The 25,922-nt window shown below is 58.8% G+C and overlaps 1 protein-coding gene across 1 annotated transcript; it reads right to left on the bottom strand.

Annotated features, from left to right (window-relative positions):
- Positions 1-172: 172 nt before the first annotated feature.
- STARD3 (StAR related lipid transfer domain containing 3) lies at positions 173-25,368 on the bottom strand. The gene is made up of 15 exons (XM_077788308.1): positions 25,314-25,368; positions 17,353-17,599; positions 13,805-13,882; positions 13,498-13,575; positions 13,354-13,407; positions 13,133-13,250; positions 12,102-12,197; positions 9,777-9,832; positions 8,975-9,067; positions 7,780-7,842; positions 6,733-6,828; positions 6,193-6,272; positions 5,780-5,884; positions 3,683-3,776; positions 173-950 (listed from the first exon to the last, which is right to left on the bottom strand). Exons 2-15 carry the CDS (start codon positions 17,563-17,565, stop codon positions 846-848), a joined length of 1,329 nt encoding a protein of 442 aa, XP_077644434.1. The 5' UTR covers positions 17,566-17,599; positions 25,314-25,368; the 3' UTR covers positions 173-845.
- Between the last annotated feature and the right edge of the window lie 554 nt (positions 25,369-25,922).

The raw sequence follows: 25,922 nt of genomic DNA, 5'->3' as shown, positions 1-25,922 counted from the left end.
CCATGGGGTGGGTGACAATGCCACCCACAGCCAGTGCCACCCGCGGCCAGCGGCCCAAGCAGCCCGGAGACCCCACCCTTTAGCACTGGGGGGGGATTTCGGGGTGACCTGAGCCCCAAATCCGCCCGCACCCCCTCGATTCGCTGGGTGACAAAGGTGGGTGACACCGAGCTGCAAATGGTGCAAGGCTTTAATTCAGCCCACACAGATTTTGGGGGTGGGGGGCTGACCCCCAGACCCCCGGGGGGTGCAGAGAGACCGGGGGGGGCCGCAGTCACCCCCACACCCCCAACCCCCCCCCAGCACCCCAAAAAAGGATCCAAGTCTCTGCTTAAGGCGAATCCCGCGCTGGCTCCGCCGGGAGCTGCACGTCTGGGAAGGAAGGAAGGGGCTGGGCCAGCGCCCGGGGGAGGTTTGGGGGTCCCCGGCGCTGTGCCCCCCACCCCAGGGTCACGGTGGGGGTGGGGGGTCACAGATTGTGCCTCCACCCGCTGGTTGAGGGGCAGAGCCTGGCACAGAGCCTGGCACAGAGCCCGGCACAGAGTCCTCGCTGTCACGGCCACCACCTCTGTGCCCTCTTCCTCAGGGAATTGGGGCGCAGCCGCAGCGATCTGGGGGTGCCCGCTGAGCCCCCAACCCCTTCGTGGGCAGCGGGGGCAGCCCCAGCCCCCCGGGGTGGGCAGGGATTTGGCACGGAACAGTCGGGTGCAGAGCCCCAAACTTCGGGGGGCAACCGTGGTGGGACGAGGGGCTGAGCCCCCCCGGCTGGCAGGGGGGACCCCTCGCTGGGGGGGTGCGGGGTCCTGTCCCCGTCCCCACGGAGCGGAGAGGCCGCTGGAATGTCCTCAGGGCCTGGAGCAGAGCTCGGCCACGCGCTGGCGCAGGTGGAAGGCGAACTCGAACATGGTGGCAGCCAGGCTCTGGTGGATCAGGTAGCGGGGCAGGCGACCCTGGGGACACAGGATGGGGACACGGGGTCACGAGGGACGATTTGGAGCTGGGAGCTGTCCCCGTCCCCCCCTGGGACAGGAAAACGTGGACTGTCCCCATCCCAGCCTAGAGGCTTGCAGGGACACAGAGCCACCAACGAGGGCTGGGGGTCAGTGCTGGGTGATGGGGATTTGGGGCTGGGGGCTGCCCCCATTCCATGCCAGGGGATCCAGGGATGCAGGAGCCAGGAATGGGGGTCAGAGCTGGGCTCTGTCCCCATCCCATCCTGTCCCATCCCATCCCAGAGGATCCAGGGATGCAGGAGCCAGGAATGGGGGTCAGGACTGGGCTCTGGCCCAATCCCATCCTGTCCCATCCCATCCCAGAGGGATCCAGGGACACAGAGGGCTGGAGGTCAGTCCTGTCCCACTCCAGGGTGTGCCAGGACGATGGGGATTTGGGGCTGCCCCCATCCCATCCCAGAGGGATCCAGGGATGCAGAATCCTTGAATGAGGGTCAGAGCTGGGCTCTGCCCCAATCCTGTCCCATCCCATCCCATTCCAGGGATGCAGAATCCTTGAATGAGGGTCAGAGCTGGGCTCTGCCCCCATCCCATCCCAGAGGGATCCAGGGACACAGAGCCATGAATGAGGGTCAGGACTGGGCTCTGGCCCCATCCCATCCCATCCCATCCCATCCCATCCCATCCCATCCCATCCCATCCCATCCCATCCCATCCCATCCCATCCCATCCCATCCCATCCCATCCCATCCCAGGGGCTCCAGGGATGCGGGAGCACCGCTGCGCGGAGCTGCGGCTCTCGGGGAGCTCGGCTCCGGGGGAGGAGCTGCAGTGTGGTTGGATTTCTCTAAAAAAGCCCTGCACGACTCACACACACCCCCCTCAACCGCCTCGGCCTCGGCTCCGCGGTGGGAGATCCACGAAAAAATAATAATCCCTGGCTCTGAGGGGGCAGGGAGCTGAGAGGGAGCTGCTCCAGGGGCACGGAGGGATGAGCGGCCGAATCTCCCGAGGGTCAGGCAGGCTCAGGACACTCTCCTCCCCTGGGATGGGGGGTGGTCCAGCACACACCTTTTCCTGGAAGGGGTTTTCCCCTCGGACGAAAGGGCAGGAAAAGCGCGAGGCCGCTGTTCCCAGGGGCCATTTCAGCCGCTTCCCGATCCAAACAAACACACGTGCGGGATCCTCCCTCCCTCCCTGCCCCCGAGGAGCAGGAAGGGATGAGCCGCGGGCTATAAATACTCGCCCGGGGCCAAAGGGAAGAGGCAGGAGCTGCCGAGGGGTCCGGGCGCTGCTGGCAGAGCCCCTGGGCAAGGCGGTGGGAGCACTTGGGGGTTATTAATAGCTTTAATAGCTCGGCATTCCTTCCACGGCGGAGGCGGCACCGGGAAGAAGTGCCAAGGACAAGGAGCCTCTTTTCTTTCCGAGCCCCACCACGGTGGGGAGGGGGTTTGTTACATCCCCCCCCCTCCCCAAAAGCTGCCCGTGATGGGAGGATTTCCTCCTCCGAGGCAGGGAAAACACATCCCGGGCACAACAGGGTGGGCACGTCCCGCTCCGGGAGCTTCCCAAACCTTTCCTGAAGCTTTTGGGAAGACAGGCAGGAGGCTCTGGGGGAGGGGAGGGGGCCGTGGGAGGGGAGGGGAGGGGAGGGGATGGGAGAGGAGGGGGCTGCAGCGCTGCAGCACAGCCGAGGGATGAATGGAGCCTTTGTGCTGCTGCGGCAGCGCCGTTACCACGTCAACCTTCCGCGGAGGAAGGAACGGGGCCAGCTCCGCTCCCGCTCCCGCATCCGCCCCATCCCGGTCCCTCCGTGCCCCCATCCCGATCCCTCCGTGCCCCCATCCCGGTCCCCTCCGTGCCCCCATCCCGATCCCTCCGTGCCCCCATCCCAATCCCTCCATGCCCCCATCCCGGTCCCTCCGTGCCCCCATCCCGGTCCCCTCCATGCCCTCATCCCGCTCCCTCCGTGCTCCCATTCCTCCGTGCCCCCATCCCAATCCCTCCATGCCCCCATCCCGCTCCCTCCGTGCTCCCATCCCTCCATGCCCCCATCCCGATCCCTCCGTGCTCCCATCCCTCCGTGCCCCCATCCCAATCCCTCCATGCCCCCATCCCGCTCCCTCCGTGCTCCCATTCCTCCGTGCCCCCATCCTGCTCCCTCCGTGCCCCCATCCCGCTCCCTCCGTGCTCCCATTCCTCCGTGCCCCCATCCCAATCCCTCCATGCCCCCATCCCGGTCCCCTCCATGCCCCCATCCCAATTCTTCTGTGCCCCCATCCCGGTCCCTCCCTTTAGTCCGGGACAAATAGCAGCTCGTTCCCCCGGGGGTGGATTTTGGGTGGATGTGGGTGGTGCCAGGAGATTGTGGAGAAGGGAATTTGCCCCTCTGGAGTGTTCCTGGCAGTGGCCAGGCACAAAGCTGCCCATGCCTCGGAGTGGTTTTGGTCACCAAGGAGGATTTAAACCTCCTCTCCCCCAGTCCTGCGCTCAGAGGTGAAACCCCTAAGTGAAAACTTAAATAAGGAAGAGTTTCCGGGTAACTTCCCAAACTCCCACCGGGAAAAGAGGGGGATTTTGGAGTAGTTTAACCCCCACTTGCCAAATCTGAGTCCCTTCAGGGCAGTGCTTGCTAAGGGGCCACTTCCACAGCTGCTGGGATGCTGGAGCAGAGGGCAGAGCTGTGCTGGGGACGGGATGCAGCTGCCTCACCCAGGAGCTGGCTTTACCTTCAGATCTGTGTTGAGAATCCAGATGAAGGTGCAGACCTTGGCATTGCTGGGACATTTCAGGACGATGAATCCTCCAGGTCCGTTCTCACCCCTGCGGAGGAGCAAAGCCAATCAGGCAGAGCCAGGTTGGAATTCTGGCTGGGTTTCTCTGTGGATGCACCACACGGAGCTGAGCCTGGCAGCGAAGGCCAGAGCCCAGCGGGGCAGGAGCAGATGCTGGGAGCCTGGGAAGGTGTGTGCCTTGGCTCCAGGTACACGAGCCAGCACGGCAGGGCAGCTTTCCCACAGGTGCCTTGGCAGCGGCGGTGCCAGGGCTGCTGGCGGAGCAGCAGCTCTGCCTCTGCCTCGTGCCAGCTGCTCCCCACGGGAAACTTCCCTGGGAGCAAACAAGAGGTCCCAGGAAGCTCTGTGTGCTCAGGACAGGCTTGGCACTTGTCACACCAGCCCCCAGATCCTTCCCGGCACCATCTGATCTGTCTCTGAGACGGGAGCTGTGCACACGCAGCCCAAATACAGATTTCCCTTCCCTCTTCACAACAAGCTATTTTTGCTGTGTGCGTTCGCTAAAGGATTTTTCCAGGCCTTGAAGTCCCCAGTTCCTAAATAGATTGAGGCAGCTCCAAGGGCTCTGAGATAAAATGTCAATTACTTTAACCAGATTATTGAGGAGAGCGAAGTCGGAGCGCGCGGCGGCACAGCTGGGCCCCGGCAGGAACAAGGAGTCCTTGTCTGATGAGCCCAGCCCTGCTGGGATCCATCTCCAGCCTGTCCCTTCAGAAGGGGAGAGGCCAAAGCACTGCTGAGATTTTGGGATTTTGGGAGCTGCTCCATCCTCATGGTTTCATCCCTCAATGCCTCAAATTTGGTGAGCGAGCGGTTTACTGTGGGAATGCCCTGGGACCCTGGCAGGGGTCAGGAACCCCCCTGGACAGAGCCCCCAGAGACACTGGCTGTGATCTCTGTCCATGGAAAAGAGTTTTCAATCTTACAGCATGAATTACCAGCTCTGAGTGTTTGATACAAGTAATAATTAGATGTGGCACAGGTGCAAAAGTAGAATTTTAGGATTCTAGATAAGGGGTCCAAAGGGGACAAGCTGGAGGAAATTGGGTGTGTCTTGTCCTTTTTCTCCTTCTTCATGCCCTCCATGTCTCACTGTGGTGTTGGCATTTTTCTGTTGGTTTAGGCTGGTGACACACTGTCCAACGTAGGTGACAGATATTGGCACGTTCTTGTAAATCCAGCCCAGGGAGTTTCTGGTATTTAATGTTTGTAACATCCCACTGAGGGATGTTACATTGGCACATTTTTGTAAATATAGCACACGTAGTTTGTGGTATATAATGTTTGTAATATTATATACCAGATAGAATGTTTATAACATTATAAACCAGAAACTGGGGACTGGGTTTAGGCTGGGGACACACTGTTCAACCTAGGTGACAGATACTGGCATGTTATTGTAAATATAGCACAGGTAGTTTCTGGTATATAATATTGTAAATCCAACCCAGGGAGTTTCTGGTATTTAATGTTTGTCACATCCCACTGAGGGCAGAGCCCCACACGCTGCCCTGCAGGACAGAGCTGCGGCAGGGCAGCAGAACATGTTAGAGATAAACAGAATAAACAACCTTGGAACCAGCACAAATGAATTATGACTTCTTCTTTGGCAACGGGGCAGAAAGACTTTTTACAATCTTGGAATCATCAATAGCACAGATTCCGACAGTTTATGAGGAGCAAAAGGCATGAGACAGGCTCGGAGCCACAGCCAGCTGTTTACTGCCCCTCAGAAATCCCAGTTTGGGAATTAACTGTTACATAAACAGGATGTGGGCCTGGGGTTTGTGCTTTTACTGGTCAGCACCTCCACTCCCCTGAGCTGGAAAACGCCCCGGCACCGCTGACAGCACAGAGAGTTTCTTGAACAAAGGGAGACGAACAAGGGAAGCGAGGTTCAGCTCCACAAATAGCTCAGCTTCCTGCAAATCCTGCCAGGAAGGCAGCAGGGCTTGCAGTTAAGTGGCTCTTTGCCTTGGAGCTCTGGAGAAGAGCGTGATCCCAGCTGAAAAAACAGCACCTGCCTCTCACCTGACGTACTTGGAGAGCGGAGGCTTCAGGCTGTGCGTGGTCGATATCCCTGAGGAAACGTACCTGTCCCTCCTCCTCTCGATCCGACGCACGTTCACGAAATCCCTGCGCAGAGAAAAGGTTTAAAAACACACTGGGGATGTGCAGGGGGCAGATGCAGCTCTTTGGACTGCTGGGAGAGGCTGTGTCAACACAGGGAACTGATATCTGGGAGCCTAGCTGAAGGAGGTTTGGAGTTTTGAGAATCCTGCCAGGAGCGTCTGGAGGGAATTTCTGCTCGCCCTTGGGAGCGTTACCTGCACGGCCAAGCAGCACTACCAGGGTGACACCAGCAGCTCAGAGCGTTCCCAGCGCCCCAGAGGGGTGTCCCCGTGGTTTGGGGGGTGTCTGGGGGCAGTGTGGGATGAACTGACCTGGGGGACACCACCCCGCCGGCAGCTCCGGCCGCCACGTCGTACGAGACGATCGTGTTGTCCTCGATCCGCTGCAAGATCTGGGGAAGGGCAAAGGGAAATAAATCAAAAGAAGGGCAACCCGCTCAGATTTTGGCAAGTACCAAGAGGATACAGCCCTTCCCCCAAATCAGCATCGGGATCAGACCACAGCATCTTACAGGGCGGAGAGCGATGAGCTGTGTGCTGGTTCATCTGCTGAGATTTCGGGGGGCACAGGTGTCACCTCCAGCACCCCTCCACGAGGCTCTGAGCCCCCTCGCCAGGCAGAGGCAGCTCTGGCTCAGCCCTGGCCCCCGGCCCTGCCCACCTCTGGGGCTCTTGGCCGGGCACAGGCGCGTGCAGCCGGAGCGCACGGATGAGCGGCGGGGATTTTACGCCTCGGTGCCTGGGACCCAGCTCGGCTCCAGCCCCGCCAGCAGCCCGTGTTGGACGGGGGAGCTCCAGCTCTCCGCTCCAAGGAGCTCCTGTGATTAAGCCATCTTTGTCCAGCACGCTCACCTGGCAAGCTGCCACTGTTCTGTTCCACAGGATCATCTTCTCGGGCTGCAGAATCACCTCCTGGTAAACCGTTTCAGGGGAGCACTGCAGGAAAGCCTGAGGACAGAGCCAGAGCACTCAGCCAGCCCCTCTGCTCCCCTTGGGGGAGAGTGTTTTTAAGGAAAACGGGGTAAAACACAAAGGACAAGTGGGAATGCAGGTGAGGGAGGGGTGAGGCCAGGCTGGCTCCCCTGTCCCCCTGTCCCAGTGCTCCCAGGGGCCTGGGGAGCACCCGTGGGATCAGGGGGTTCACACAGACCTCAGGATTTGGGAGTCACTGAGTTCTGCCTGTCTGTCTGTCTGCCCCTCTCCCACCTCAGCAGTTCCCATTGCACCATTGCTTCAGGAAGTTGCATTTTTGAATATTTTAGCTTTTTTTTTTTTCCCAAAGCTATTCCAAGCTCCAACACACACACAGCATCCATTCCATTCCCCCCCGCCAATCCCCACGGGAGCGGGGATCTTCGGAGGCAAATGGTGAAGGCAGTAAAGTGGGACCATCCAGCTTTTGCTGGTGAGCACAAGAGCTGCTCCACTGGCAGCTCCTGCCAGCCAGGCAACATATGCACTGGAACAAAGAAAAGCCACGGCAGCACCGACGCTTCATTAAAGTGTGGTTCCCAGCCAAGCCACTCCAGCTTGGGAGAGGGCACGGAGCGAGGCACTTCCGAGCTGCTCTGCCCCGTGCCAGGCAGCAGCAGACGCACGCTCAGCCCTGGCCTTGCTGGCAATTAGTTCCAATTAGCCTCCTTGGTCAGATTAGCCCGAGATGCTGGGGTTGGAAGCGAGTCTCGCAGTCACCTGCTCCCGGCTCTACCGGAGGAGTCTGGGGTTTTGGATGTTTACTGGGGAGTTTGTCTGCCGGCCAAGGGGTTTTCCTGGAGAGATTCCCCAGTGCTGTTCATCTGTCTCAAGCACAGGGAGAGTGTTTTGCAGCCTGACCCGTGCTGAAAGCTGAGCCCTGGCTCTTCCCCCGTGCCAAAGAAAATCAGCCAAGGATGTTCTCACCTTTAAAATAAAGGTCTTGCCGTGGAAAGGGATTTCAAAAGTGTAAACAACATCACCAAAGTCCTGTGCAAGAGATGAGAAAGTTGTATCAGTAAAAAGGGATTGTTTCTATTCAGGGTGAAGTTTGCTAAGAACTCTGAGGCTCCTATCACCCCCTGCCCCCCACACCAGGCAGCAAGTTCGGCACAGAAACCGCCCCGAGCACATTTCAGCTGGCCATGCCCACGTTTCCATCAACAAAACAATATCCAGAGAGGCAGCAGGGATGAGACAGAAAAAGAATCCACCCCGTGCCAGGCTGCAAACCCCACGTCAAGGTCACATTCTCTTTGCAGCAGCTCCGGGGTGCAAAAGGGGTTCGCTGCCAGCGTTACCTACAGCTGAGAGGAGCCTCCCCGGAGGGGCTGGGGATGGGCAGATGAAAACCTTTCATCGTTAGCCCTGTGTTAAACTCTGATTAGTCTATTTAAATCCATCCCCCTTTGGAAAAAGAAAACAATCTGCCCAGCTAGTTTGGCATCAGACAAAGGATCACTTGACGGGGGAATTTGAAACAGCAGATGAGACAGCAGTTTGCTGGATTCGTACCCCCCCCCAAGTCGTGTTTGAACCTTGTGAACCTTTTGAACCTTGTGTTTGGGGGACAAACCCCTTCTTTTCTCTCCACTCTTCAGAGAGAAGAAAGAGCTCTGTGCACCCCAAAAAAGTCTGGAGAAAGCAGAGCCACATCCCAAATTTACACCCCAGGTGCTGGGGAAGGGGGACACCAGCAGCTTTGGGGGTGGGAAGAGCAGTTAGTGCCCAGCATGGGCCAAGACTCCAGTTTGGGCCCCCAGCAGGCTCAAAGGCACCTGGGCATGGAGCAAGGGCAGGGCTGGAGCTGTGGGAGCAGCATTCCCCTGCTCCTGCCCATGGCTCTGCATCCCAAAGGTGAGCCGGCCACCCCTGCCCACCCTCCGGACAGAGGGAGGTGGGAAGGGCCCTCTCATGTCAAACTGCAAAGCAATTAAACCTCTAATTAAATAAGAGGGGATTTTACATTTAACTGAACTGGAATGGATTCCTAATTCAATCAGGTAATTGTAACGCTTGTTAATTTTTCATGGCGCAAGGAGGTTTCCAAAGCCTCGTTTGTCCCGGTTTTTGCTAAGCCATCCATGCCCTCTGCCAGCTGGGGAGGAAAATCCACACTTGCATTGTTTTTCTCGAACTTCCAGTTCTCCTCCTGGGCGAGGATTTGGTCCACAACCTCCATGGCCTCTTTGCCTTGTCGGACATACTCCTTTTCCTGGGTAAGGAGGGAGGATTTCATTAGCTGGGCGTGCAGGAGTGTGTGTGAGGCTGCTCCCCCCTCTCCCCGGGCTGGCAGAGGGAAAGGGGATCAGAAATCTCTTAATTTGGGTCACAGAGGCCTCATTTTGGAGCTCCAAGTCACGCTCCCCGCCCTGGCTTGGATCCACACACCAGCTGCTCCCGATGGCTCCTGCCTTGGCAGGAAGGTTTCCAGCAGGCAAAGGGCTCTGGGATGTGCAGCTTCCTTCCTGGAGGAGCCAGAATTTGGGCTGAACAGGAGCAGCATCTCTTGGAAAAAGGCACAAAACCCGTGCTCAGCCAGGTTTTGGGGAGGTTAAGGGCCACCCTTCAAGCCACGGGGACAATGAGGTGATGCCCATCCCAGAATTGACCAAAGGAGCAGGGATGGAAGGGGGAAGGGAAAGGGACAGGCAGGAGCAGAGCCAGAGCACATTCCTGTGGGATGCTGCAGGGGAGGGCACACAGCCCTGGGGCAGGGGGGTAAAGCTGGGGGGCTCAGATGACCCCTCCTGCAGCGGCTGCCATGCCACCAGCCCTGTGGCACAGAGAGGGCTCAGCCACACGTCCCCAGAGCTGAGGGCTCTGGGATGGGGGGCAGCAGAACCTGATGGGACCACAAGACTGGGGAGGCTCCCAGAGCCCCAGATCAGCTGGAGCTGAGGGCAGGGCCAGGCTCTGTTTACCTGAGTTGTCAAGGCCTTCCTCCCCACACCTTCCTCATCAGACTCGTTGTCTGAGCCTAGGGGGAAGCACCAATTAACTCACAGTTAATTAACACCCCAGCAGTACCAGCTCCCTCCCTTCTCGTGGGGGACAAGGTCTGATCCCTGTCCCTCATCCAGCAGGAAGGGTTCTCGGTGAGGATGACTCCCTGTCTCCCTGAACACCTGCTTGGCTCTCCAGAGGGCTGAGCTTGTCCTGGGTGTCAGTTGTACCAGGAACAGTGTTCCAGAGGGCTGGGCTTGTTTTAGGTGTCAGCTACACTGGGAACAGTGTTCCAGAGGGCTGAGCTTGTCCTGAGTGTCAGCTCCACTGGGATAACTATTCCAGAGTGCTGAGCTCATCCCTGTGCCAGCTACACCGGGAAAAGTGTTCCAGAGGGCTGAGCTCATCCTGGGTGTCAGCTGTACCAGGAACAGTGTTCCAGAGGGCTGGTCTTGTCCTGGGTGTCAGCTGTACCAGGAACAGTGTTCCAGAGGGCTGGGCTTGTCCTGGGTGTCAGCTGTACCAGGAACAGTGTTCCAGAGGGCTGAGCTCATCCCTGTGTCAGCTGTACCAGGAACAGTGTTCCAGAGGGCTGGGCTTGTTCTGGGTGTCAGCTACACTAGGAACAGTGTTCCAGAGAGCTGGGCTTGTTTTAGGTGTCAGCTACACTGGGAACAGTGTTCCAGAGGGCTGAGCTTGTCCTGAGTGTCAGCTACACTGGGATAACTATTCCAGAGTGCTGAGCTCATCCCTGTGCCAGCTACACCGGGAAAAGTGTTCCAGAGGGCCGAGCTCATCCTGGGTGTCAGTTGTACCAGGAACAGTGTTCCAGAGGGCTGAGCTCATCCCTGTGTCAGCTGTACCAGGAACAGTGTTCCAGAGGGCTGAGCTCATCCCTGTGTCAGTTGTACCAGGAACAGTGTTCCAGAGGGCTGAGCTCATCCTGGGTGTCAGCTGTACCAGGAACAGTATTCCAGAGAGCTGGGCTTGTTTTAGGTGTCAGCTACACTGGGAACAGTGTTCCAGAGGGCTGAGCTTGTCCTGAGTGTCAGCTACACTGGGATAACTATTCCAGAGTGCTGAGCTCATCCCTGTGCCAGCTACACCGGGAAAAGTGTTCCAGAGGGCTGAGCTCATCCTGGGTGTCAGTTGTACCAGGAACAGTGTTCCAGAGGGCTGAGCTCATCCCTGTGTCAGCTGTACCAGGAACAGTGTTCCAGAGGGCTGAGCTCATCCCTGTGTCAGCTGTACCAGGAACAGTGTTCCAGAGGGCTGAGCTCATCCCGGGTGTCAGCTGTACCAGGAACAGTGTTCCAGAGGGCTGAGCTCATCCCTGTGTCAGTTGTACCAGGAACAGTGTTCCAGAGGGCTGAGCTCATCCTGGGTGTCAGCTGTACCAGGAACAGTGTTCCAGAGGGCTGGGCTTGTCCTGGGTGTCAGCTCCACTGGGATAACTATTCCAGAGTGCTGAGCTCATCCCTGTGCCAGCTACACCGGGAAAAGTGTTCCAGAGAACTGAGCTTGTCCTGGGTGTCAGCTACACTGGGAAAAGTGTTCCAGAGGGCTGGGTTTGTTCTGGGTGTCAGCTACACTGGGAAAACTGCCCTGGAGAACTGGGCTCATCCTGGGTGTCAGCTACACTGGGACAACTGCTCCAGAGGGCTGAGCTCATCCCGGGTGTCAGCTGTACCAGGAACAGTGTTCCAGAGGGCTGAGCTCATCCCGGGTGTCAGCTACATCAGGAAAAGTGTTCCAGAGGGCTGAGCTTGTCCTGGGTGTCAGCTACATCAGGAAAAGTGTTCCAAAGGGCTGGGCTATCCCAAGTGTCAGCTACACTGGCACAACTCTGGAGAGCTGGGCTCACCCCAGGTGCCAGCTGCACCAGGACAATCCAGCTGAGATGTCCCCACTGCCACGCCAGGAGCTCCCCAGTGCCAGCACAGGGCAGTGACGTGCCACCAGCCCTTACCCTCACCCCAGGGCAGCATTTCCCAAGCACACAGCCCAGAGCATTTAATCCCAAGCCCACACAAGGCTCCAGTGTCCCAGGGAGCTGCAGCCAGGCTCGCAGGGATGAGGGCAGCTCTGACACAAAGGTGCCACGTGGAGAGTGTGGCAGTGCCACCCCTGCCCAGATGCAGGCACAGAGAGGGGACAGGGGACCCTGTTCTGCAGTGCCAGTTCCTGGAGGTTCTGCCAGGGGTTGGGATAACGAGGCAGAGCTCGGGGAAGAGATGATGGAGGTGAGGAATTCCAGGGTGAGACGAGCATGGGAAGAGAGGTGATGGCACAGGTGACCTTACCTGCGAAGGACTCGGGTGGGGAGTAGAACTGTCCCTCAGAGAGGGCTCGGGGGTACAGCAGCGGCCTCGAGGCTGCAGCCTGGGCTGCCAGGAACCCTGGGAATGGGAGCACAAGGATTTAACACCTGTGGGACACCAGCCCTGCCAGAACACCCTCTTCTTTTTCCCACTGACACCAGCCAGCCTCAGCTCCTGTTGCTTCATCTTTTGTCTGAGATGTTTTATCTGCCCCGGAGATCAATGGGCTCTTCTGCCTGTCAAATAATCCAAAGGCGATTAAGCATCTAATTAAATAAGAGCTTCCCCTGGAAGCAATTTGGAACCTGAGCCTAATCCAATAGAGGCATTAAACACTTGATCATTTTTCAATTTTAAAGCCTCCTTGCAAGACCCAAACATCCTCTGGTGCTTTGCAGTCAGAGCATTTCTGATTGCCTGACAAATGCCCCTCTTCGTTTGGTGCCACTTCCCAGCCAGTGACTCCTGGGAGAGGGACAGAGCAGGTCCCTGGAAGGACCCTGGAAGTCACAGGGTGATGTGTGAAGCATTAGGTCAGCCCCAATCCCTGCTCAGCGTGACCTCAGAGACCACAGAATTTCACAGCCCATAATTCACCCTGAGCCACAGAATGTGTCTGTGACTCCAGCAGCCCTCCTGGAAAGGGGCTCCAGCCAGATCCAAACACAAACATCAGGGACAGGGAGTCCAACACTCTGCCTGGCATTTGCCTCCCTGTTTCCAAACACTTTCTCCCATGCAGAGCTGAGCTCTGTCTCCAGCACGTCTGGCTGTAGGATACAGCCATTGGGAAATCTGGCACGTTTTTCCTCCCCTCAGTTAAAAGATGCTCTTTTATAATCTGGTATTTTCTTCCCCTGAAGGGACTTGTGACCATAAGAGAACTTAGTCAGGCACTTCCCATCCCAGCCAGCCTGGAGATCCCTTTCCCAGAAATGTCAGATCATGGTGATGCCAGAGCAAGCCTGGTTGGATTTGTCCAGCTCTTACCAGAGAGGAGCAAAAATACTCACATCGTTCCTCTTCTGCTTCCTGAGTGAGGACTTTAAAATCCAGGAACCAGGTCTCCAGCCAAGCAATGACAAACGAGACGATGGGAAGTAAATACCCAAAAGCCCCTTTGGTCAGAAGCTGTGTGGAAAGAAGCAGAAAACCCCAGGGAATGACCCAAAAAGGGAATCAAACAGCACTGAGAAATCACAAAGCAACTTCCTGCGAGCCCAGGGAAACCAACCTCGGAGAGGATGACCTTGACAATCAGGAAGGCACTGGATACCAGTGTAGTGACCTGAAAAATGAGTGGGCAGAGCTCAGATCCATGTGAAATCCAGGAGGAGAAGGAAAACTCCCCAGAGGAGAGGCTGGAGTGGCTCCTTACCGCGATGACCCACCAGTGGCGCAGGCGGACGACGGCGTAGCCCAAGAGCAGCACGACAAAACGGAACAGAGCCAAGAGCTGCAACAACAACAACCACCCAGCAACACCAGTCACTGCCCCTGTCCCCCTGCCTCACTGCCCTCGTCCCTCTGCCAGGTGCTGGGAGGGCAGGGACAGCCACCAGCTCCCGGGGAACAGACGGATCAAGGCTGCACCAGGAGGGATTCACCGAGGTGGGCAAGGGGAGAGCCCAGACCCTCCCGGCCCCACTGAGCCCCAGAGCCCTGCAGGAGGCTGAGATACTCACAAAGATATCAAAGAAGGAGGTCTTGAATTTGTAGTTGATGATTTCATCCTTCAGGTTCTCCTTGATGCCCACCTTGGTCTGAGGGAGACAGGGAAGCAGGAAGCTGCTGAGTGTGGCAAGCACATTTCTCTCCCTGTCAGGATTTTTCATAGAGGTGCACAGAGAGAAATGAAAGAGAAAACAATTCCTATTTCTGCTCCTTGTTTTTTCCTATGTGGAATGGGTTTGGAGAATTGTTTACCTGGAGTGCTTGGTTGGATTCTGGTGAGGATTGTTTGAGCCTGGTGGCAAATCCAACCCACCTGGGGCTGGGCTCTGGTCACGAGTTAGAGTCAGAGAAAGTAGTATGTCGTTTTAGTATCCTCCTTTATATAGTATATTGATGTATTTTAGCATAGTTATAATAAAGAAATAATTCAGCCTTCTGAACTGAGTCAGACATTGTCATTTCTTACCATGGGGTTCGCCTGCATTTACAATAGTTGAGTGCATTGATAAGAAAGTGATGGTTGAAGGAGCTAAGCAGTGCCCGGGGTTACGGCCAGGTCAGGGAATGCATCTGGAACAGAAATGATCCCACAGGCCCAGCGTGGGCTCCTCTGCCAGCACAGGATCCCGTGGCACATTTCCTGCCAGGATCACACCACGTTTCCCCCTGGGATTCACACCCAGGAGCATGGGTGGGGCAGGAGGGACATCAAAAACCTTTAGGTGGTGATTTCCAACACCCAAATCTTTGGCTCAGCACAGCACAGCTCCTCACAGCCTGCAGCCCTTGGATGGCCACCTGCCACTGCTGCCCACCTGGCAGATTCCAGAGGAACGGAAAAGATGGAAAACCACAGGAAAAATGTTCTTCAGGAACCTCCACTAATGCACTGAACATCTTCCTGTGGGGGCTGTCAGGGTCACTGAATCCCTGGGGGGATTTAAGAACCTCCTCATGAGGGGTCCCTTCTCCCTCCAGCTGGCTTCCCACAGCTCACAGCAGTGCTCCAGGAAATCTGGTGGAAGAAGGGAACCAGCAGGATCAAACGTGCTGGCAAAGGGAGGCATCTGAGAGAGGCAAAAACCCTCTCTGGGACTGACAGCAGCGTGGAAAAAACTCATCCTGAGATAATCCAGGGTCTGACAGCCCCGGTCCTTTGGCCCCCCATAAATCCTGGGAGGCTGGAATGGCTGTCTGTGAGGAAGTGGAGGGCTCAGGTAACTGGAACAAATGCTTCACCTTTAGGCTATGGCTTTGGAAGGGGCCCAGCTGGCTGGGAGCTGGCAGAGCCAGCAGCTGGTGGATCCCGGGCCAGTCCTTGGCAGCCAGGGTGTCCTGGCACTCCAAGGGCAGCCACTGGGAAAGGATCCCTCTGGGTCAGGCTGCAAATCCAGGGAGAAGGAGGCAAAAAGTGAAAAAGTGGGGAGTGCAGCCACAGGACTTGGGCCAGCTTGGCTGAGTGGCCACCAAAAGCCCCTCCGTGGCTCCAAGGGATGCTGCAGGAAGGAGGAGAAATGTTTGGGTGATGGTTTTTGGGGAGTGTTTCAGCTGTGAGGAATGAGTTGGTGAGTGCCAGTCCCTGGCAGAGGGGTGTCCTGGCATTCCAAGGGCAGCCACTGGGAAAGGATCCCTCTGGGTCAGGGCTCAGGCTGCAAATCCAGGGAGAAGGAGGCAAAAACAGGGGAGTGAAGCTGGGCTGTGCCTCCTGCTGACCTGTGGCCACAGGACTTGGGCCAGCTTGGCTGAGTGGCCACCAAAAGCCCCTCCGTGGCTCCAAGGGATGCTGCAGGAAGGAGCAGACACAGGGAAATGTTTGGGTGATGGTTTTTGGGGGTGTTTCAGCTGTGAGGAACGAGTTGGTGGGTGCCAGTCCCTGGCAGAGGAGGGTGAAGCTGGGCTGTGCCTCCAGCTGACCTGTGGCCACAGGACTCAGGCATGGTTGAGTGGCCACCAAAAGCCTCTTTCCCCCCTCCGTGGCTCCAAGGGATGCTGCAGGAAGGAGCAGACACAGGGAAATGTTTAGTGATGGCTTTTGGGGGTGTTTCAGCTGTGAGGAATGAGTTGGTGAGTGCCAGTCCCTGGCAGAGGGGTGTCCTGGCACTCCAAGGGCAGCACAGGAAACCTCTGGGATTGGGAAGGGATCCCTCCCAGTCTGGGATGGGGCTTAATATCCAACAAAAGGGCAAAAAGAGGGGGAGTGAAGCTGGGCTGTGCCTCCAGCTGACCTGTGGCCACGGGATTTGGGCCAGCTTGGTTGAGTGGCCACCAAAAGTCTCATCCCCACACCCTGACTCCATGGGATGCTGCAGGAACACAGGGAAAGCTTTGGAGGGGTGTTTTCAGCTCAAACACAGGCAGATGAACCACCTGAGGCATCGCCCTGGCTCTGAGAGCACCCAGCCTGCACAATTAGGGTTTGCTTTTAATGAGGGGCAATTTGCTCGGCTTATCTCGCAGTGAAGGAAATGGTTGGTTTAAAAAAAAAAAAAAAGGAAAAAAAAAAGAAAAAGAAAAAGGCATTAGTCATGATATCAAACCGTTGCTCCTCATAACCAGGCAAATAAGCTGCTCTAATGGCTTTAAATATGCAGCATCTCAGCTCGGGGCCCAAATATCAGCACTTAGTCACTCATTAATGGCTACCTGCACGACCCACGCTCAGCATCACCCTGGTGACCAAACCGGGATTATCTCCTGGGGGCTGGAATTTGGAATTCCAGCACCTCTCCGCGAGAGGACTGGGACAAGGGCAGGGGGCAGGACACCATCGGCACGGCTGGAATGCTGGCTGGGAGATGGTTTTTCCTAAAGGGGGGTGGGGAGCAGGGGGCTCTGGGCAGGGTGAGGAGCTGCTGGCCTGGACAGTCGGTGAAGTGCAGAGATAAGGAGGGCAGAGATAAGAGCTGCTGAGCGAGCAGCAGGATCCAGTGCTGATAAACGCAGCCCAGAGTCTATCTGTTCATCTCTGCTCCTCCAGGGGAGGACATGGAGTACCTGAAACCAGCCAGGGCCGGTTCAGGGAAAATAAAAACAAAATATAGCCCAGGGAGGGATTTGGACTTGGTGGGACTGAGGTAAATAAACTGGGTTTTTTCCCTGTTATTGCAACACAGCAGCTTCTGAGTGAAGCAAACCACTCACATCCCCCTCACCAATCCCTTGGGAGGTGGAGCAGCACCTCCAGCTTCCCAAAGCTGAGATTAGCAGCAGAATTTTGGGATCAAAGCCCCTGGAGGATCCTCCCCTGCTCCTCTGAGAAGACGGCAGCAGCAAACCCAGGGAGCAGGAGGGGAATTTGGCTCAACTCGGTGATTCCAGAGGCCCTGGATCTTGTTACAGCACAACAAAGGGAGGTGTTAACAACCCTGGACAGCCCCGACAAAGCCCCGGGGCAGGAAACGAGCTGGACTTTAGTTTATATTAAAGAACAGCGGCTCCTTGGCCGGTGCTGGGAACAGCAAACAAAGATCTGTCCCAGGAGCGCAGGAACAGAGCAATTAACGGAGGGAACCGAGTTTAAAAAGGGCAAAGATTCCCGGGTTTGCTTCCTCCAACTCACATTGAGCTCGATGATCCAGAGCAGGGAGATGAAGAGCAGGTCGAAGGTGACGAAGAGGCAGAAGGTTCTCCTCACATCCGAGATGGCTTTTCTCTTCTCCGGGGAGAGGAAGTACGGGGAGAAGCCCTGGCTCTGGGAGAAGGAGGAGCTGATGGAGGCGATGGCGGGCAGGCTGCGTTCCAGGTCGTGCTGCAGGTCCGTGGGCTTGCTCATCCTCCGGGGACATCGGCCACCAGGGCAGCGTCACCTGCGGGGACACGCAGGGGACACTCAGGCCTTGCCACACCCCTGCTCCTGTCCCTGCTCTGATCATCCCAGGAGCAAATCAGATCCCAGGGAGAAATCATCCCTGGGAAGGTGCTCAGGCTGCCCAGAGAAGTTGTGGCTGGTCCATCCCTGGAAGTGTCCCAGCACAGGTTGGATGGACCCCGAAGCAACCTGAGATAGTGGAAGGTGTCCCTGCCATGGCAGGGGTGGGACTGGCTGGGTTTTAATGCCATGGCAGCACGGAAAGGAGCTGCAAACCCCGTGAAAATGTCGTGGAACGAGACAAAAAGGGGTCCCAAACCCCACGGAGACACTGTGGAGGCAGGAAAAGGCGTCTGAGGATGTTTTGGGTGCACTCCCTGAAATCATGAAGCCACCCCCAGCCTTCCTTCTGCAGGGAAGGTGGTAAAGCCTGGGGAGCTGGGCATCCCATTGGAACAGATCCCAGCCTGGAAACAACCAGGAACAGATCCCAGCCAGGAAACAACCCTGGGCCTGAAGCCTGGCTGGGCCAGGCAGAGCAGGGAGCAGCGGGGAAGGAACTGCTCCGTGTCCCTGGAGCAGGGAAGGAGCTGCTCCGTGTCCCTGGAGCAGGGAAGGAGCTGCTCCGTGTCCCTGGAGCAGGGAAGGAGCTGCTCCATCTCCCAGGAGCAGGGAAGGAGCTGCTCCGTGTCCCAGGAGAAGGGAAGGAGCTGCTCCATCTCCCAGGAGAAGGGAAGGAGCTGCTCCGTGTCCCTGGAGCAGGGAAGGAGCTGCTCCATCTCCCAGGAGCAGGGAAGGAGCTGCTCCGTGTCCCAGGAGCAGGGAAGGAGCTGCTCTGTGTCCCTGGAGCAGGGAAGGAGCTGCTCCATCTCCCTGGAGCAGGGAAGGAGCTGCTCCATCTCCCAGGAGCAGGGAAGGAGCTGCTCCATCTCCCTGGAGCAGGGAAGGAGCTGCTCCGTGTCCCTGGAGAAGGGAAGGAGCTGCTCCGTGTCCCAGGAGCAGGGAAGGAGCTGCTCTGTGTCCCTGGAGCAGGGAAGGAGCTGCTCCATCTCCCAGGAGAAGGGAAGGAGCTGCTCCGTGTCCCTGGAGCAGGGAAGGAGCTGCTCCGTGTCCCATGGGAAGGGAAGGAGCTGCTCCGTGTCCCTGGAGAAGGGAAGGAGCTGCTCCGTGTCCCTGGGGCAGGGAAGGAGCTGCTCCATCTCCCTGAAGAAGGGAAGGAGCTGCTCCGTGTCCCTGGAGCAGGGAAGGAGCTGCTCCATCTCCCTGGAGCAGGGAAGGAGCTGCTCCATCTCCCTGGAGAAGGGAAGGAGCTGCTCCATCTCCCTGGAGCAGGGAAGGAGCTGCTCCGTGTCCCATGAGCAGGGAAGGAGCTGCTCCATCTCCCTGGAGAAGGGAAGGAGCTGCTCCATCTCCCTGGAGAAGGGAAGGAGCTGCTCCATCTCCCAGGAGAAGGGAAGGAGCTGCTCCGTGTCCCAGGAGCAGGGAAGGAGCTGCTCCGTGTTCCTGGAGCAGGGAAGGAGCTGCTCCGTGTCCCTGGAGAAGGGAAGGAGCTGCTCCATCTCCCATGAGCAGGGAAGGAGCTGCTCCGTGTCCCTGGAGCAGGGAAGGAGCTGCTCCATCTCCCTGGAGCAGGGAAGGAGCTGCTCCGTGTCCCAGGAGAAGGGAAGGAGCTGCTCCGTGTCCCTGGAGCAGGGAAGGAACTGCTCCGTGTCCCAGGAGAAGGGAAGGAGCTGCTCCGTGTCCCTGGAGAAGGGAAGGAGCTGCTCCATCTCCCAGGAGAAGGGAAGGAGCTGCTCCGTGTCCCTGGAGAAGGGAAGGAGCTGCTCCGTGTCCCTGGAGAAGGGAAGGAGCTGCTCCATCTCCCATGAGCAGGGAAGGAGCTGCTCCGTGTCCCATGAGCAGGGAAGGAGCTGCTCCGTGTCCCATGAGCAGGGAAGGAGCTGCTCCGTGTCCCTGGAGAAGGGAAGGAGCTGCTCCATCTCCCAGGAGAAGGGAAGGAGCTGCTCTGTGTCCCTGGAGAAGGGAAGGAGCTGCTCCGTGTCCCATGAGCAGGGAAGGAGCTGCTCCGTGTCCCATGAGCAGGGAAGGAGCTGCTCCGTGTCCCATGGGAAGGGAAGGAGCTGCTCCGTGTCCCTGGAGCAGGGAAGGAGCTGCTCCGTGTCCCTGGAGAAGGGAAGGAGCTGCTCCGTGTCCCTGGAGAAGGGAAGAAGCTGCTCCGTGTCCCTGGAGAAGGGAAGGAGCTGCTCCATCTCCCTGGAGCAGGGAAGGAGCTGCTCCATCTCCCAGGAGCAGGGAAGGAGCTGCTCCGTGTCCCTGGAGCAGGGAAGGAGCTGCTCCGTGTCCCTGGAGAAGGGAAGGAGCTGCTCCGTGTCCCTGGAGAAGGGAAGGAGCTGCTCCGTGTCCCTGGAGAAGGGAAGGAGCTGCTCCATCTACTTGGAGAAGGGAAGGAGCTGCTCCGTGTCCCTGGAGCAGGGAAGGAGCTGCTCCATCTCCCTGGAGAAGGGAAGGAGCTGCTCCATCTCCCTGGAGCAGAGAAGGAGCTGCTCCGTGTCCCTGGAGAAGGGAAGGAGCTGCTCCATCTCCCTGGAGCAGGGAAGGAGCTGCTCCGTGTCCCTGGAGCAGGGAAGGAGCTGCTCCGTGTCCCATGAGCAGGGAAGGAGCTGCTCCATCTCCCAGGAGAAGGGAAGGAGCTGCTCCGTGTCCCTGGAGCAGGGAAGGAGCTGCTCCGTGTCCCTGGAGCAGGGAAGGAGCTGCTCCGTGTCCCAGGAGCAGGGAAGGAGCTGCTCCGTGTCCCTGGAGAAGGGAAGGAGCTGCTCCGTGTCCCTGGAGCAGGGAAGGAGCTGCTCCGTGTCCCTGGAGAAGGGAAGGAGCTGCTCTGTGTCCCTGGAGCAGGGAAGGAGCTGCTCCGTGTCCCTGGAGAAGGGAAGGAGCTGCTCCATCTACTTGGAGAAGGGAAGGAGCTGCTCCGTGTCCCTGGAGAAGGGAAGGAGCTGCTCCCAGTCCCGGCCCCGCCTGGCAGTGCCGGGCACACGCTCCCGGCACGAGCGAGGTGTTGCCAGGCCGGGGCTGTTTTCCTGCAGCTGTGCCAACCATTGTGTTGGGATTTTTCCTCTCCGTCAGCAGAGCACAAGGAGGCTCCTGTTGGGAAGGGGGGTGTGACACGCCGGGGACAAACATGGATCCCAAAAAAAAAAAAAACAAAAAAAAAAAACAAACCAGGTCGGGCCAAGGATCTGTCAACCCCGGCCCCACCACAGCCACAAACTCCTGCCCTGCTAAATCCTCCTGCTCAAGGACGTTTTGCCTCCAAAAATATCCCCACGGATCTCTTGTGCTGGGAGCTCCAGCCTCAGCAGCTCTGTGCCTGCTGGGATCCCACTGAGCTTTGCCCACCACTTGTGACACCCAGCAGTGCCCAGATCTGCGGGGAGTGGAAATCCCACGGAATTCCAGCCAGGAGCACCTGCAGGAGCCCAACACAGCCCGATTTGGGGCAGTTTGGATCCCTGAGCCAGCAGTTTTTGCATCCCACCCCCAGGGAGTGCTGGGGCTGGGAAGGGAACAAAGCTGGACCACTGTCAAATCCCTGTCAGAGGCTCTCGGAGGTGCCTGGGAAGGAGCTGGAATTCTTGTCACTTCGGATCAGCCGCTCTGCTCGCCGGGCCCGGCTCGAAGTGACAAAAGTTAAGGACATCTGTGAGGGATAAATAATAAATCCCCCCCTGGCCGGGGTTGCTGCCGCCTCCTCCTCCCCTCCGACAGCACTTTGCACTTAGGCAGCCCCTCCCCAACTTTCACAGCGCTTTAAAATCACCCGGAGATGCTCCAGGGATGCCAAGAGGGGTGGTGGGACACGGCAGGACACGGGGACAGGCAGGACCCCGGTGCAAATCATCCATCCTTAATCCCAGCCTCGCCGAGGAGGTTTTGGGCTCCCAAATTGCCGAGGGAGAAGCCGGGGCAGAGCGGGAATGTTGGAATCCCCACCTCGGGTGGAGCTGCTCCCTGTGGTAGCTGAGAGCTGGAGCAGGGGATGGGTGTGGAGAAACGTGGCTGCTGCTGGGTGACAGCTGAATTATTGAGCTGTGCTCCATTATGCATTCCAGCATCCTCCGCATCCCGCGCCGGCAGCCCGGGAGGGAGGGGGTCGGGTGGGGGTCGGGCTCTGCTCCCACGGAACGAGGGATGGGATGAGAGGGAAAAGCCCCAGGTTGTGCCATCGGGGGGATTTGTCCACTGAAAGGACAATCAGGCTATGGGAGGTGGAGTTGTCATCGCTGGGACGGTTAAAAAATGTGGGGATGTGGCATTTGGGGACATGGGTTAGGGGTGACAGCCTGAACCCTGACAGGTTCTTGGAGATGATCCTGGAGGGCTTTTCCAGGCTCAGTGATTCCAGGATGCCATCCCAGAGAGGGGCAAATGCTGCTGGGGGGACACTCTGGGTGACAGATCACAGTGTGGGGACACTCTGGGTGACAGATCACAGTGTGGGGACACCCCAAGTGACAGATCACAGCCCAGGGGACACCCCGAGTGACAGATCACAGTGTGGGGACACCCCAAGTGACAGATCACAGCCCAGGGGACACCCCGAGTGACAGATCACAGTGTGGGGACACCCCGAGTGACAGATCACAGCCCAGGGGACACCCCGAGTGACAGATCACAGCCCGGGGGACACCCCGAGTGACAGATCCCAGCCCAGGGGACACCCCAAGTGACAGATCACAGCCCAGGGGACACCCCGAGTGACAGATCACAGCCTGGGGACACCCCAAGTGACAGAACACAGCCCGGGGGACACCCTGAGTGACAGATCACACCCTGGGGGACACCCCGAGTGACAGATCACAGCCCAGGGGGACACCTCGAGTGACAGATCACAGCCTGGGGGACACCCCGAGTGACAGATCACAGCCTGGGGACACCCCAAGTGACAGATCACAGTGTGGGGGACACCCCAAGTGACAAATCACACCCTGGGGGACACCCCGAGTGACAGATCACACCCCATCAGCCCACTGCCAGCACCCCAAAGCCCCCTGTCACCCCAAAACTCCCTGTCACCCCAAAACTCCCTGTCACCCCAAACCTCCCTGTCACCCCAAAGCCCTGTGTCACCCCAAACCCCGTGTCCCCCCCTCCCTGTGGCCCTCGTTAGCCCCGTGTCCCGTTAACGACCCCGTGACACCACTTCTCCTTCCTGCCACGCTTCCCCCGGCCTCATGTGACAATTCCCGTGTCCCCTCTGCTGTCCCCTCGCCCAGGGGTGCAGCCCAGGGTGGGGAGCACCCACAGGGGGACCCCCAAAACCCCTGCAGCCTCCTGAGCCATGCTGGGACACGGGGGGAGATCCCGGAGGGGGGATGGAGACCCCACAGGGCACTGGGGGGGTCAGAGATGCAAATTCCAGCCAAAAAAAAACCCCAAAAACTGGGAAGGATCCGACGGAGCAAAGCGCTGGAGAAGGTTTGGTTCAGGGCCAGGTGGGGACACGGGGACCCCCAGGGGGACTGAGACCCCTGTGGGGACACTGAGATGGCAGGAGGACACTGAGACCCCCATGGAGACACCAAAATCCCCATGGAGACACCGAGACCCTGAGAGGACACTGAGACCCTTGTGGGGACACCGAGACCCCCGTAGAGACACCAAGACCCCCAGGAGGACACCAAGACCCTCAGGAGGACACCAAGACCCCCGAGGGGACACCAAAACCCCCCAAGGGGACACCGAAACCCCCAAGGAGACACTGAGACCCCCGTGGGGACATTAAGACCCCTGTGGGTACATCAAGACCCCTGTGGGGACACTGAGACCCCCGAGGGAACACCAAGACCCCCAAGGGGACACTGAGACCCTTGTGGGAACATCAAGACACCCGTGGGGACACCGAGACCCCCGTGGGGACACCGAGACCCCTGTGGAGACATCAAGACCCCAGAGGAGATACCAAGACCCCCAAAGGGACACCAAGATCCCCAAGGGGACACCAGGACCCCCAGAAGGACACCGAGACCCCCCAGGAGAACACTGAGACACCCCGTGGTGACACCAAGACTCCCAGGAGGACACCAAGACCCCTGAGGGGACACCAAGACCCCCGAGGGGACACCGAGACCCCCGTGACCCCCCTGGCAGCGCAGGGAAACTCGGCAGAGCCTCGGGAAAAGCAGCTCGGTGGGGTCCTGCAGCATCCCCTAATTCCTCATTTCCCACGGATCCGGGGGAAATTTGGGGCTCCCCTGCCTGTGCCCCAAAGGCAGCAGGAGGCACAGCCCAGCCCAGCCCCACATTTGGGGGTTTCAGAGCCCCCGTGGGACCCCCCCGGGCCTGGGGGTCGGGAAAGGAGGTTCACAAGGGGATTGGGGTGGGATGTGGGGCTGGATGTGGGGCTGGATGTGGGGTGGGATTTCAGTCAGGATTGGGGTGGGATGTGGGGTGGGATTTCAGTCAGGATTTGGGTCGGGATGTGGGGCAGGATGTGGGGTGGGATTTGGGGCTGGGTTTGGGCTGGATTCGGGTTGGGATGTGGGGCTGGATGCAGGGTGGGATTTCAGTCAGGACTTGGGTTGGGATGTGGAGCTGGATTTGGGTCAGAATGTGGGGCTTGATTTGGGTCAGGATCTAGGTTAGGATGTGGGGCTGGATTTGGGGCAGGATTTGGGTCGGGATGTGGGGCAGGATTTGGGCTGGATTCAGGTGAGGATGTGGGGCTGGATTTGGGTTGGGATGTGGGGCCGGATTTGGGTTAGATTTGGGTCAGGATGTGTGTTGGGATGTGGGGCTGGATGTGGGGTGGGATTTCAGTCAGGATTTGGGTCGGGATGTGGGGCACGATGTGGGGTGGGATGTGGGGCTGGATTTGGGGCTGGATTTGGGTGAGGATGTGGGGCTGGATTTGGGTTGGGATTTCGGGCTGCGTTTGGGCTGGATTCGGGTCAGGATCTAGGTTAGGATGTGGGGTGGGATTTGGGTCAGGATGTGTGTTGGGATATGGGGCAGGACTTGGGTCGGGATGTGAGGCCAGATTTGGGCTGGATTTGGGTTGGGATGTGGGGCCGGATTCGGCCTGGATTTTGGTCGGGATTTGGGGCTGGATTTCAGTCGGGATGTGGGGCCGGATTTGGGGCTTGATTCGGGTGGGATTTGGGGCCGGATTTGGGCTGAATTCGGTCGGGATTTGGGCTGGACCCGGTCGGGACTCGGGCTGGACCCGGTGGGATTTGGGCTGGACCCGGTCGGGACTCGGGCTGGACCCGGTGGGATTTGGGCTGGACCCGGTGGGATTCGGGCTGGACCCGGTCGGGATTTGGGCTGGACCCGGTGGGATTTGGGCTGGACCCGGTCGGGACTCGGGCTGGACCCGGTGGGTCCCGGTGGGTCCCGGTGGGTGCCGGGACACACCAGCACGGGCTCTCTCCGCCGGGACTCCCGGCAAGCGGCGCAGGGCCCGCGAATATAACGGGACCGACCTGGACGGGACCCGAGCGGGGCTGCCCGAGGCCTGCCGAACCCGCGGGGCCCGGTGCCGGTAACCGCGACTGAGGCCAGGCCTCGGCGACAGCCCCGTCCCGTCCCGGTACCACCGGCAGCGGCGCCGAGGCCCCAGCGAGGCTGCCGGGCACCGCCAGGGCCGGGAACGGCCCTGAGCCCCCCGAAATGTCCCCGAAATGTCCCCGAAATGTCCCCCCGGTGCCCCCCGGTACCTGCCAGTGCCGGGCCCGGTCCCGCCGCCACCTCCGACCCCGGAAGGGAAACGCCAGAACGAGGCTGCGCCGGCAGCGACCATCGCCGGCCGCGGGGGGGGCGGGACAGACCATTCACGGCGGGAAGGGGGGGTCAGTGGGGCTGGGAGAGACCATTCACAGAGGGAGGGGGATCAGTGGGGCTGGGAGAGACTCTGTGGGGCTGGGAGAGACCATTCATAGCGGGGAGGGGGATCAGTGGGGCTGGGAGAGACCATTCACAGAGAGAGGGGGGGTCAGTGGGGCTGGGAGAGACTCTGTGGGGCTGGGAGAGACCATTCACAGAGGGAGGGGGATCAGTGGGGCTGGGAGAGACTCTGTGGGGCTGGGACAGACCATTCATAGCGGGGAGGGGTCAGTGGGGCTGGGAGAGACCATTCACAGTGAGAGGGGGGATCAGTGGGGCTGGGAGAGACTCTGTGGGGCTGGGAGAGACCATTCACAGAGGGAGGGGGATCAGTGGGGCTGGGAGAGACCATTCACAGTGAGAGGGGGGGTCAGTGGGGCTGGGAGAGACCATTCACAGTGAGAGGGGGGGTCAGTGGGGCTGGGAGAGACTCTGTGGGGCTG

The sequence above is a fragment of the Lonchura striata genome, chromosome 25 (assembly GCF_046129695.1).
Source record: "Lonchura striata isolate bLonStr1 chromosome 25, bLonStr1.mat, whole genome shotgun sequence".
Lineage (NCBI taxonomy): Eukaryota > Metazoa > Chordata > Aves > Passeriformes > Estrildidae > Lonchura > Lonchura striata.
This window is presented reverse-complemented; position numbering and strand designations above follow the sequence as displayed.